We start from the raw sequence: 12,539 nt of genomic DNA on the forward strand, positions 1-12,539 counted from the left end.
GCCTGCACATTTGTTATCCAGCTCCTCTCTCCCAAGGACAATAGCAGATACAATCCCCAAGTGCCTCCTCGCTCTCTGATTCTGCCGCTGTAATTGACGGCATCGGTGTGTGCTGATGAATGTAGACCCTTCATGTCAACGAAACAACACACCCAGGGCCTGACACACTCTGCTCTGTTGGTTTTAATGAGCCTCTCTCCCCTCCAGGAGGGGCAGGCGGGAGGAAGGGACTCCACATGACTTCATTTGTGAAACACAGAGGGGCTCAGTCATTCTCCAGGTACTGAGTGAGGGGAGGAGAGAGGTAGCTCCCGGGGAGCTGGCGCCTCAGCCCAGTTGGCTAGACCATGGCTGGCCTGGAATACTGGCCTTTGACCCTGTATTCAACTAGGTCACTTGAGTTTTAATTTTTTTCCGTCTTATTATTACCCATCTTCCCCTTTGTTCTTACCTTCCTTTTAAGGAAGGGTCCTGGGGACTCTGTGCTGGCCCTGAGCTTATGGTCCTCCCACCTCTACCTTCCAGGTTCTAGGAAAATAGGCACACAGTGTGCCTGCTCATTTCATTTTCTTTTATAAAGTAAACTTTTTTTCCCCCTTAGGAAATAGGGTCTCACTGTGTGTTCCAAACTGACCTTAAACTCACAATTCTCCTGCCTCAGCTTCCCAAATGCTGGAATTATAGATGTGAGGCACCACACTGTATCAGGAAATAAACCCTTAATATGTAAATATATAAAAACTATACCAGGATGCTCACACAGCATCATTTATAATAATTCATCATTAGAAATAATTTACATGTCTAGCAGCGGGAAGGACCAAGTAAATTATGCATATTCCATTAAGACTTTTCTATAACCACACATTAGAACTGAGCTTTGTTATTTCTTTTTAAAGGCGTGTGTGCATATGTGTGTGTGTACGTGTGTGTGTGTGTGTGTGTGTGTGTGTGTGTGTGTGTGTTTGCATGCTCGTGGAGACCATAAGTGGGTGTTGATTCCCCGGAAGCTGGAATTATAGGTAAGGCAACTGATATGGGTTTTAGAGACCAACTTGGATCTCCCAGAAGAGCAATCAGAACTCTGAATCCTTGTGCTGCCCCTTCCGTCCTGGCTTTGCTGTTCCTTCACTGTGCATTTAGGGAGGTTCTGTAACCCTCACACAAACCATTTCATCTGTGAGCCCTGGACGTTCGTAGCAGAGCCTTTATGGGTGGTTGAAGGAAGGTGATGTGTGTAAGATGACTGACACGGGCCGTAATCAAAGACTTATTGAACGTTTACCATCCCCAGCAGTTGTGACTGCTAAAAATTACGTGTTTGAAGAATATTTAATGACAGGAAATAAGCGAAGCATGTAATTTCATATGATCCAAATGTCATTACAGTTCTCTGTTTCTGTGCAAAGAGCCGAACTGTCTCGGGGGATGGGATGGCAGGTGCATTTTCTCTTTCATGGCTTTCAGTATGTCCCAACTTTTCTCCAGAAACCTTCTAGTATTGAAAAGTGTGTATATGCTATGTCAAAACCTATCAAAATATCTACCTTAAATGTGTACGGTGTGGAGTGTCTCAGCAATAGCTCAGCTAGCTTGTTGGAACAGCCCATCCTCCTCTTCTGTGTTGAGGGTATCAGAGAGCTTAGGGTGGGGGAGAGGGCTGTGACGGACAGTCATCGGAGGACCAGGTTGCCTCCAGCAAGGTGGTCAGTACTCTGGGTAAAACTGCAGGTTTCCCAGCTGGTGTATGACTGCTGCTTTGTTAGAGCATGGATGACGGCTGGCTGGGGGCCGGTAGAGAAGGGAGTGACTGAATTTGCTTGCAAGGCTGGGCTGGGGTTCAGACCCAAGTAGGATGTGATGGACTAGTCAAGATGGTGGAAATGATCCAGCCATAGGTGATAGTGAGCACAGGTGTGGGCAGGTGAGCCTATGTGTGCTCACAGAAGGTACTGGAGAGGTAGCATTCAGCTCGTAAGGGCAGGGGACCAAGGAGGCCAGGGCGGAAGCCAGCGAGTGGAGTTGAGGAGAGCTAACTTCCTTCAGTTTAGCCTAGAAGATCAGTGGGGAGGGACGGGGGGAGTCATCTACTCTGAGGATGGGCAGCTATTGGGGTTTGTGTCTGATAGGCCCAGATCTTTCAGGAAGAGCAGGAAACCATCATGCAGGTGCTGGCCTTGGGGAGTGGGCAGGTCTGGCTCTTAGGAGCCAGGGGTCTTTGTGGTACCTGGAGGCAGGCTACATGGTGAGGTAGGTGCTGGGTTTATACCCTCTGTACTGTCTTGATGGCTGCAGGGCTTTCTGGAGTCTTTCCACCTCTATGAGCCTCGATTTCTTCATCTTAAGGGCAGCGTGGCAGTGGTTTCTCCTGTCTTGAGGACCTGCTCCCGAGATGAGCACTGTAATCTTCAGGTCATGATTGTGTATCATCTCCATTCCACTTCTCCGTCCGACTAGTCACTTGATGCTGTGACTGACACCTGACAGAACTTGCGAAAGGAAAAGCTTCGGTCCACACTGGGTGCAGCTGGTGACGGCAGGAGCTTGTGGTGGAGCACAAGAGCTCCCGTCACAGCAGACTGAGAGCGAGCACGGCAGCGATCAGGGGCTGCCAGACCCTACCTCCTAAAGGATTTGCAGCCTTCAAAATAGTCCACAACCTGGCCACTTCACACACCAGTCTGTGTGAGACATTTCAGATTCAAACTGGAACACTGCTCTAAAGTGGGTTTCCCTTTTGATTTTCAGATTGCCAATGTCCTGACCTCACGGAACCCCTCTGTCCTCCTCACTTTGGTAAGTGGCTGGTCTCAGGAGCCATGCAGTTCTTGGCACTGCTGTGCAGTGGGGGTATGAGGATTAAGAGACTGAAAAGAAGCTAAGCACAGAAATATGCAGGCTTGGGATGCTGAGGCAGGAGGATGGGAGTTAGAGGCCAGCCTGAGCTACATAAGTGAACACACAAGAGAAGCTGAGAACTGGTCACCTGTGGTGAGTAAGGACACCTGTTTTGTGCTAATGGCTGACCGTGGAATATGCTGTGTCTGGTCTTGTAGCCACAGTAGATAAGGTACCACCAGTCGTCCTTGGGCTTAAAACCAGACTTGGACATAGAACTGTGTCCATCTTATGCTCTTAGCATTTTAGGTATAGATTATTACTCTCTATTCTCATCTGAATGCCCTATGATAATACAATTTGGAAATCAGACTCTTGACACCTTAAGGGGGTATACAGCCTGGGGTGAGGCAGGCCTGGGCTGATGTACATTCTTCTGCCTTGCCCCCAGGGCTGGCGATCTCTGTCTTTCTCTTTGTCTCTGTCTCTCTGTCTCTGTCTCTGTCTCTCTCTCTCTCACACACACACACACACACACACACACACACACACACCTTCATCCTTCCAGAATGGCCCTTCTCTCCTTTGTTACTGACTTCCCCTCCTCCCACATGTTCTCTTGCTGTGCTGCTTCTGTGGTTAAGCAGACACGGTAGCTGTGGTGGGTGCAGTCAGAGATGACCTGGCTTTTTTTTTTTTTTTTTTTTTTTTTTTTTTTTTTTTNCACACACACACCTTCATCCTTCCAGAATGGCCCTTCTCTCCTTTGTTACTGACTTCCCCTCCTCCCACATGTTCTCTTGCTGTGCTGCTTCTGTGTTTCAGCAGACACGGTAGTTGTGGTGGGTGCAGTCATAGATGACATTTCTTTTTTTTTTTTTTTTTTTTTTTTTTTTTTTTGGTTTTTCGTGAATTTCACATCATGTACCCTAATCCCATTCATCTTCCCCCCTCTCGTACCCACCCTTCACCCTTGGGGTACAGCCCAGATCGGGGATGTCCAACTTTGGTGGTAACAGACCCCTGCTGCTAAAGAGCCACAGACCTAGATGTGGCCTCAGTGGCAGCACAGGCCAGGACCCCACCATGGTCTCAGACGGCATCAGGCTACTCACATAGGCTGATCCTCACTACCCTTGGGTCTCCAGTTCTGCCTCTCTTCACTGTGCCCACACCCTACTGTTTCTCATTCTCTTTCATCTCTCACCACTTCCTTGTTCCTCTAAGTGGCACCTGGGATCTCTGAGTGTCTGGGGTTGTTTCAGGAATGCTATGCCTATTGGCGCATTATGGCTCAGGGCCAGGGTCATCTCGGGGCTGTGCTGCACTGGACTGGTGGTCACCTCAGGCTCACTTTTTTCAGGGAATGTTAGGCTATTAACCATTCAGATTTCGTGAGTCAGAACACAAAATGAAGGTGTAGCCTCTCTCCTCTCTGCCACCTACTGACACACATGTGACACAGCAGCCACACCTGTAGTGTCTGTAGGGACAGGATGGCCCAGTATGTTTTATCTAGGATCAAAGTTGGACAGGGATCAGCCTGAGATTCTTGGGTTTTTTTTGTTTTTTTTTTTTGTTTTGTTTTGTTTTGTTTTGTTTTTGTTTTTTTTTTGAGACATGATTTCTCTGTGTAGCCCTAGCTATCCTGGAACTCAGACCAGGCTGGCCTCGAACTCAGAAATCCACCTGCCTCTGCCTCCCAAGTGCTGGGATTAAAGGCGTGCGCCACCACGCCCGGCGGCCCAGCCTGAGATTCTTAAGAAAGCTATGGCTGCTGAGAGTGTCTTCCCTCTCTGAAGGTGGCTCTCTTTTCTCTGAACCACTTGTTTAATTTCAGTGTATGACTGAGTTCCCGTTGGAGACGAATGGAGATGGATAGAGGCTATAGTTGTCCCTGGAGGGTTGGTTTCCAGACCCCTGGGGATCCCAACACTACAGATTCAGGAGTCCCTTTTATTATATCAACCCATGCACATCCTTCCATATCCAGCAAATCAGCTGCAGATTACCTATAACACTATAATGCTAAGTGACTGTCCTTAGATTTTCTGTTGCTGTGATAAATACCATGACCTAAAGCTACTTGTAGAGGAAAGGGTTTATTTCATCTTATACCTTGTGGTCCATCATCCAGGGAAGTCAGAGCAGGAACTCAAGGAAGACAAGGACCTGGAGCTGATGCAGAGGCTGTGAAGGGGTGCTGCTTACTAGCTTGCTCCTCACAGCTTGCTCAGCCTGCTTTCTTATGCCATATAGAAACACCTGCCCAGGGATGGCCCCACTCACAATGGGCTGGACCTTTCCACATCAGTCATAATCAAGAAAATGCCCTACAGGTTTTTCTGCAGGTTAGTCTGGTGGGAGCATTTTCTCAACCATGGTTCCCTCTTCTCAGATGACTCTAACGTGTGTCAAGTTAACCTGATACTGCTTCCCTGGGTATGAGACACTATCTTGTTCAGGAGATGATAAGGAAAAAATTTGCAGCTGTAATTGTTTCTTGGTTTGGGGATTTTGTTGTTTTCTTTTTCTTTCTTTTTTTTTTTTTTTGGTTTTTCGAGACAGGGTTTCTCTGTATAGCCCTGGCTGTCCTGGAACTCAGAAATCCTCCTGCCTCTGCCTCCTAAGTGCTGGGATTAAAGGCGTGCGCCACCACGCCCGGCTTTCTTTTTTCAAATATTTTTGTTCTGTGATTGTTGGTTCTGTGGTATGGAGGGCAGGCTACATTCCTATGGACCTCACACTAGTGACAGTGTATGTATATGGTAAAATATAAGGAGCCTGGAGAGCACAGATGAGGTGGGGAGAGAGTGTGTCTATGTGTGTGTTGGTGGGGAAAGTATCTCAGGTTCTTGATTTTCTTGCCCAGCCCCTGCCTGGACCTGAGTGTGTAGTGCCAGCAGAGCACTCCGACCCATCCAGACCCACCTGCTGTGTGCCTAGGATGCTCTGACCCATCCAGGCTAGTTTTGAACTGGTGATTTCTCTTTTCTCAGTCTCCGTAGTGCTAGAATTACAAGCATGCGCTTGAATCTCTCTGCTTTTCACATTGCACTAGGAAAAAAAAAACCAAACAAAAAAAGCCTATCTTTGTTCTGGGACCCAGCTTAGAGCTACCTAGGGGAAGGGCATGCTGGGCTGTGGTTCCATCTGAGTCTGTCTGGAAGAGGCAGACCCTCCTAGGCAGGCCCTGGGGATGCTTGTGGCCCTTGTATGACACACCTGTTCTCACACCTCCTCTTCTCTCCACAGCGCGGTGTCAACACAGACAGTGGCAGTGTCTGCAGGGAGGCCTCCTTCGAGGGCATTAGCAAGTGAGTCTGCCCTCCACCTTCACCTACCTTCACCAGCTGATCTTTCCCAGGCTGGCCACACAAGACATGAATTATGGGAAGGTGCTGAGGATAGACTGTATCAAGTGTTTGAAGGAACGATGTAGTGAAATAATTTGTGAAAAACCACTTCCTTTTTTACTTTAAGGAAGATACCCTCCCGTGTTGGGCTCCCTCTTGGAAGAACCCAGGGGCCCTGGCCACTGTGCAGCAAGAAGAGCCATTTTCTTTGTTTGTTTTTAACATTGGCTGATTGACTATGTGTATATGTGGAGGTCAGAGACAACCTTTGGGGGCTGATTCTGTTCTCTCCTTCCACTGTGTAGATCCTGGGAATAGAACTGATGTTGGTAGGCTTGGTAGCAGAGCAAGTTTACATTGTTTATGTAACTAGCCTTGCTTTTCATTTTCTATTTAGCCCAGGCTGTCCTAGGGATGACCTTCACATTGGCTGGCTTCTCTGACATCAGTCTTTTTTTTTTTTTTTTAATTAACCCCAACACCCCTCCCCCCCCCTCCCAAGTCCTGGCCCAGCCCAATTCTCAGGACCTCCCTGCATCTCCATTAGCCTAGTCTCTTACTCACTACCTAGTTAAGGTCTGAGTTGAACCCCCAATCCCTACTCAGGAAACAGGTCCCCTCTCTGGACAGGAGGGTAATAGGTCTGTCTCCTTGTCACACATGCCCCCAGAGAGCACTGCTTGCCAGCTGTGTCCAGGCTAGGCTGTTGTCCTGGGAGGTCTGGGCTGGAGTGATTAGGCTGTTACAGATGGGTCCAAGCCAGCAAACAGCCCTCAACCATGCTCCTGCACCTGAGCCACAGTGACTTCCCAACCACAGGTTCTCTGTAGGCACTTTGTCCTCTGTTGTCTTTTTGTAGACCAAGGTGGTACCGGAAGAGGCTCCTTATAATTATGTATGAGTCTGAGCCCCAGGAGGGAGGGAATCCATGTATGTGCGATGGAAGGGTGATTAGAAAGGATTATGAGCTCATGAATATGTATCATTTCTCCAGTGATAAGAGCTGTGGGGCAGGGAGCCTGGGTATCTAGTTTGGTTCTTTCATTGCTGTATCCTCTTGGGATTTCGCCCTAAGCAGCCTGCTGGTGGCCAGCCTGCTAAGCCTGCTAAGTCTGTGTTCCCTTCCCAGCTCCCCAGCACTGCCAGCAACACCCTCTTCACCTTTCTCCACCCATACCATCTGCAGCGTCTGCGTGGGCTTCAGCCACGTGGAAGCGAGTGCCTTGGTGGGTACCTCGCTGACCAGCTTTGTGACTTTGGTAAACACAAGCAATGCAGCACTGCTTGGGAGACTGTCTGTAGCCAGAGCCTGCACAGTAACTGCTACTGCTACAGATCCTGCTCAGATAAATATGTTACCCCATGAGCCTTGGGCTCCCCATCTGTGCTGTAGCCAAGTGGACCCAGTCAGGGGCCAGATCCGTGCATGGCTATAAGCTGCAGCATCTGGTCTCAGCCACAGAGGATGCCGAGTTTCTCCTAGAATGAGATCCGGCAGATGATATGACTGCTGAGTGAAGCTGCTGAGGCCGATCTCTGCTGCACTGGGAAGGTTTACTGAGAAAGGCCATCATGGTCACTGGGAACCAGAGTGGAGACCTCGTCCTGCCTCATTGAGAGGACTCGGTGCTGTGAACTCCAGCCTTGCTCTCTGAGCAGATCCCCCAGCCTCTGCCCCTGGGTCCTCCCCTGAGTCTTTTCAGTCTTTCTCAAGACCCCAGTGAGCTTGTACCCTGCAGTTCTCCACCCAGTTGACATCTTGGGACTTTGTCTCTCTAGTTTTGTTTTTGAGACAAGATCTTACTCTATAGCCTAGACAGGACTGGAACTCGCAAGTCTCCCATTGCAGGTGTGCACCAACATGTCCCTCGTGGAGCCCTTTTCCTGAGATCCAGGGACTGTCTATTCCACAGTTTGTCTCACTCATGGAATGCATATATATGGTGGGGGACTGCTGTGGTGCTCCCCAGGCCCATGGCAGCTGAGCTGGGCTGGGGCCAGCTCTCCATTCTGGGTGTGGGCCGGCTTTGCTTGTGCACCCATGTGATAGCTAGAGTCAGACCTGTATGTGGGACCCATATTCCCTCCCCTCTCTGGTCCAAGGTTAGTTTGTCCCTTATTCTCCTCTTCTCTGGGCCTCACCTCTCACTCTGTAAGCCTTTGTGTAACTTTTCCGGTGTTCCTATACTAAGACAGGAGCCTTCATCAGGTGTCCTACCCTACGTTCCATGAACACTCACTTGGGTCCTGGCCATTGGTTCAAGTGCCCCTAGTTCCTCCCTGTTACAAGTCATGTCTGTGTTCTTGGGTTCTGGGCTGCAAGCACCTCAGGACTCGGTGCCAAGCTGGGGAGAAACCTTGTCCTCAAGGGCCACTATGACACAGGACTGCACTTACCTGCCTGCCGAGAGTCTCCAGCTGACTGCTGGATAATAATAGACTTTTCCTAAGCAAGATGAATCTTTCAGTTGTCCTAGTTTCCAGTGTGTAACCAATCTGTCCTCAGTCACCTCTCGCTGCCCAGATGAAGCTCCACATTCCTGGGATTTTTGCTTTTGACCCCTTTAAATGTCTCTGAAGTGCCTCCATCTTAGGTCTCTGTTCTAACTAGACTGTAGGTAGATTTGGCCCTCTCTGTCTGTCCTGGGGGCCTCCCAGGCTGCCTTTTCTTGGCCTGCATGGAGGAGGGGCTGGCAGTGGCCTCAGTAGTCTACCCATTCCAGACCCTCTGAGCTGTGGTCCAGCCAGGTAGCTGGTTTGTGACTTTCACTTCAGAATATGGCTTCATGGCATTACCTATCTGGTGTACTGTCCCATAGGTGTGGAGCCTTAGCCTCAGACCAGAGCCAGGCCTCCTGAGGAGGAGGGTGTGTACCAGGTCAGAGACTGGTGGGGACTGTAGAGGAGCAGAGAGAAGAGGGAGGTGGAGGTGAGGAAGGTGGTAGACATGTCAGAGGTCAGAGAGATCTTGCTGGAGTCACAGGCCACTGGGCTTCCAAGAAGCTATGGCCTCTGATTACTTTGTTATGTTTGTGATGAGTGAGGGATCTGACCCAGCCCAGGGAGTTGTGTTAGGCCCTGCTGTATCTGACACAAGTTCCAGGGGACATTTAGAAGAGGGCCTCTCCATAGACTCTGGTAGGCATATGGTGGATGGGAGCAGGGCTCAGGTTCTCATTGCCAGGCCCTGCTGTGGGTGCAAGGGCTGCTCCATAGGCTGGAGCTAGAGAGGCAGAGATAGGGAGGACAGAGCTGCAGTGAAGAGTACTGGAGACTTGTTTTCTGGGCTCCAGGCACCCAGGGCCCCTCGAAAACTTGGCTCCAGCAGCCCATGACCAAGCCAGACGCCGTGCATCTTTTGCCTGAGGAAGTAGATGCTAGGGCAGAGTTTCCTGAAATAGGGAAGCTGACCATGATGGCTCTATGGAATGAGCATGTGGCCTAAGCTGAGGGCCACCCATCCCTCAGAGTCGAGAGAGGTAGTGGGGACACTTCCCTGGTACGAGGCCATCGCCCTTCCAGACATGCAGAACCTATGCGCATGAATTCTGGGTGGAGACAGCCAATTACAGAGCTTGCCGTTTCACGCCGGCATCTGAGAGAGAAATATGGTCCTTATTTCACATCAGCTGGCTATTGAGAACAAGCATATTTCTTATCTTTTGGCATTTAGTTAAATTGCCTTGCATATTTGAAGACAATTGGTTACAAATTAATTCCATTTAAATAAGCAGTTAAATATGAAATGCTGAATTTGGGACTTGCTAATGCAAGGATATTAATATTCAACGATGTGAATTTTAAAACCTAGGAAGTTAGAGGGACATTATTAAAACGTGACGATTTACAGCAAAATGCCAATTTGTGGTTTGGGGACCATGACTTTTGGGTAACGGTTAACTTGCATATCAAGTTAATATTTAGGATTGAGCTTCAAATTATGGCCCATGGAAATCTCCATGAAGGGAGAACTGTCCCCAATGCCCTTTTAGGAAATGTATGTATGTGGGAGGGTAGGGGGCTCCTTTAGTGGATTAGAAACGCCATGCCCAGGGTGTGGGGTGAGAGAGACATGGCTTAGATGCTAGGCCCTACCTGTTCACCCTTCCATTCCCCACTGTCCACTCCTAGGGTATCCTCTTACCCCCACAGACATGATAGAGTTTTGTTGTTTTTGCATAATGAACATATTCTCGTCAGTGAACGTGCTATTAGCACCTAGGCCACAGTGTAGAATACCTGAATGTCATCACTTAAGAGTTAAACCCATCCACACAGTCCTTTGGACTCTTCTGTGTGTCTGAGTGTGTTCCTCTGTCTGGAATTCTATGTGTCTCTGTGTGTATGCCTTAGTCTATGTGTGTCATTTATGTCTGTGTGTCCATGTTTATGTGGTTGTGGGTCTTTCTGTATGTATGTGTACTATCTGTCTGGATCTGTGTACATGTCTGGATGACCTTGTGCCTCGTAAGCACATGTGCTGTAAATGTCTTTTGGTGCCTGGGCAAGTAGAATAATTCTTCCCATGTAGTTTTGATTTTTACCATCTCACTCACAACCAACCACAGTCTAAAAGTGTTACATGGAAAATTCTAGAAATATGTAATTCATAAGGAATCCAAGTTGGTACTTACAGCATTTAAGGTAGAATGTCCTTTGAAGGCTCCTGTCCCAGCAGAGGAGCCCCTGGAAACTATACAGCTAGGTGACAGAGTGAGAGGTGAAGCCCAGGCAAAGGAGGCTCCAGGGGACAGACATGGGAGGGGATGGGAGTATGAGACCCAGGCCAGGCACTCCGAAGCACAGTCCCACCATGAGCTCTGGCTCAGCCCTCACTCACACCCTGCAGTTCTGAGATAGGGTCTCACTTTGTAGTCCAGGCTTGTCCTCTTACCGCAGGCCCCTGCATGGCTGAGGTTGCATGCATTCCCATGATTGACCAGTTCATGACTTCATGCTGTTCTGCAAAGCAGGATCCCATCTTGTATCATTTACTAAGTCACAAATTATCCACGGTACATATGACACTCACCCATTAATTTCTCAGTCTCTCTTATCAAATCAGCCACGTGATATCCCAGTACTTGTGTTCAGATAGCCTTTATTTTACTTAATAATTTTTTTCAAAGCACAAGTCTAGTGATGCAATTTTATTTTAGCATGTTGTAATTGTTCTATTTTATTATTACTTATTACTAGCTTCCTACTCTGCCTAATTTATTTTAAATTTTACCATAGCTATTCATGCTTGGGGAGAGAACCATGGTGTACCCTGTGTTCAGTACTGTCTATGTTCACAGGCACCCACTGGGGGGGTCTAGGAATGTGTTCTTCCTAGGGCATAGGTGACATCTGTCCATTTGTGTGTGTCTCTGGTGTCTCCTATGTGCATGCCTGTATATTTTCTGTCTAGTCCACTCTTCTATGCTTACAGTTACCTTTGTGTGTGTTTCTGCAGCTGTGTCTATATACCTGTTTCATCTTGCTGCTTCTGCATGTACATGTGTGTGACTGTATACACGTGTGTGTATGTGTGTTGTGTGAAATGAGATGCAGCCAGCTGTTGAGTGGCTAGGCCAGTGCTTTCTCCAAGGTCATAGCGACAGTCGGCAAGATGGGAGAGTCTTGCTTTATGTAAACTGCTGCTCTGGTCTTTGTTCTGAGCCACACTGGCTGTCTGTAATCTCTTTGATACACCATAGGCAGGACTTTCATTCTTTTGTTCTTAGATTTGTTTATTTTTATTTTATGTCTATGAATGTTTGTTTGCATGTATGTCTGTGTACCATATGCAAGCAGTGCCCTCAGAGGCCAGAAGAGAGCCCTGGAACCCAAGGGCAAATGATTGTGTGTTTATAGGTGCTGGGAACTGAACCCAAGTCCTCCATAAGAGCAGCAAGTGACTTAACCACTGAGCCATCCCTCCAGTCCCACTTTGATTCTAAAGTATTTAAGTCGATTTAGAACCAAGATTTGTTTGTGTACTTCAGAATCTCCAAAGCTTCAGAGATCAAGCCACTAAGAAAGCTGGTACCTTTTCGTAAAAGTATCTTTTATTTGCCTGATTTAATTTTTTTCTTCAAGGCTTACTGCCTCCATCTGCTGAGCTAGGCCTAGTCCTGGAAGCTTCTAGACTCTACAATCTAATCTAGGCCTACAGTGTTTTCTGCCTCTGAGACTCACCAAGCACTGCCTTTAAAAAAACAAACAAGCCGGGCATGGTGGCACACGCCTTTGATCTCAGCACTCCGGAGGCAGAGGCAGGCGGATTTCTGAGTTTGAGGCCAGCCTGGTCTACAAAGTGAGTTCCAGGACAGCCAGGGCTATACAGAGAAACCCTGTCTC

At 48.3% G+C, this 12,539-nt stretch overlaps 1 protein-coding gene and 1 non-coding gene across 2 annotated transcripts in view; one reads left to right on the top strand and one right to left on the bottom strand.

Moving 5' to 3' along the window:
- The window catches only part of Pepd (peptidase D), a 133,725-nt gene that overhangs the window by 26,868 nt on the left and 94,318 nt on the right, over positions 1 to 12,539 (top strand). Inside the window, exons 5-6 of the mRNA XM_021168233.1 lie at positions 2,749 to 2,796; positions 6,094 to 6,155. Coding sequence (XP_021023892.1) covers positions 2,749 to 2,796; positions 6,094 to 6,155 — 110 coding nt within the window. The remainder of the gene's footprint in view (positions 1 to 2,748; positions 2,797 to 6,093; positions 6,156 to 12,539) is intronic.
- Positions 4,204 to 4,334, bottom strand: LOC115031642. Its single transcript, XR_003837311.1, has one exon. It is a non-coding gene; the product is annotated as a small nucleolar RNA SNORA17 (small nucleolar RNA).

The sequence above is a fragment of the Mus caroli genome, chromosome 7, assembly GCF_900094665.2.
Source record: "Mus caroli chromosome 7, CAROLI_EIJ_v1.1, whole genome shotgun sequence".
Lineage (NCBI taxonomy): Eukaryota > Metazoa > Chordata > Mammalia > Rodentia > Muridae > Mus > Mus caroli.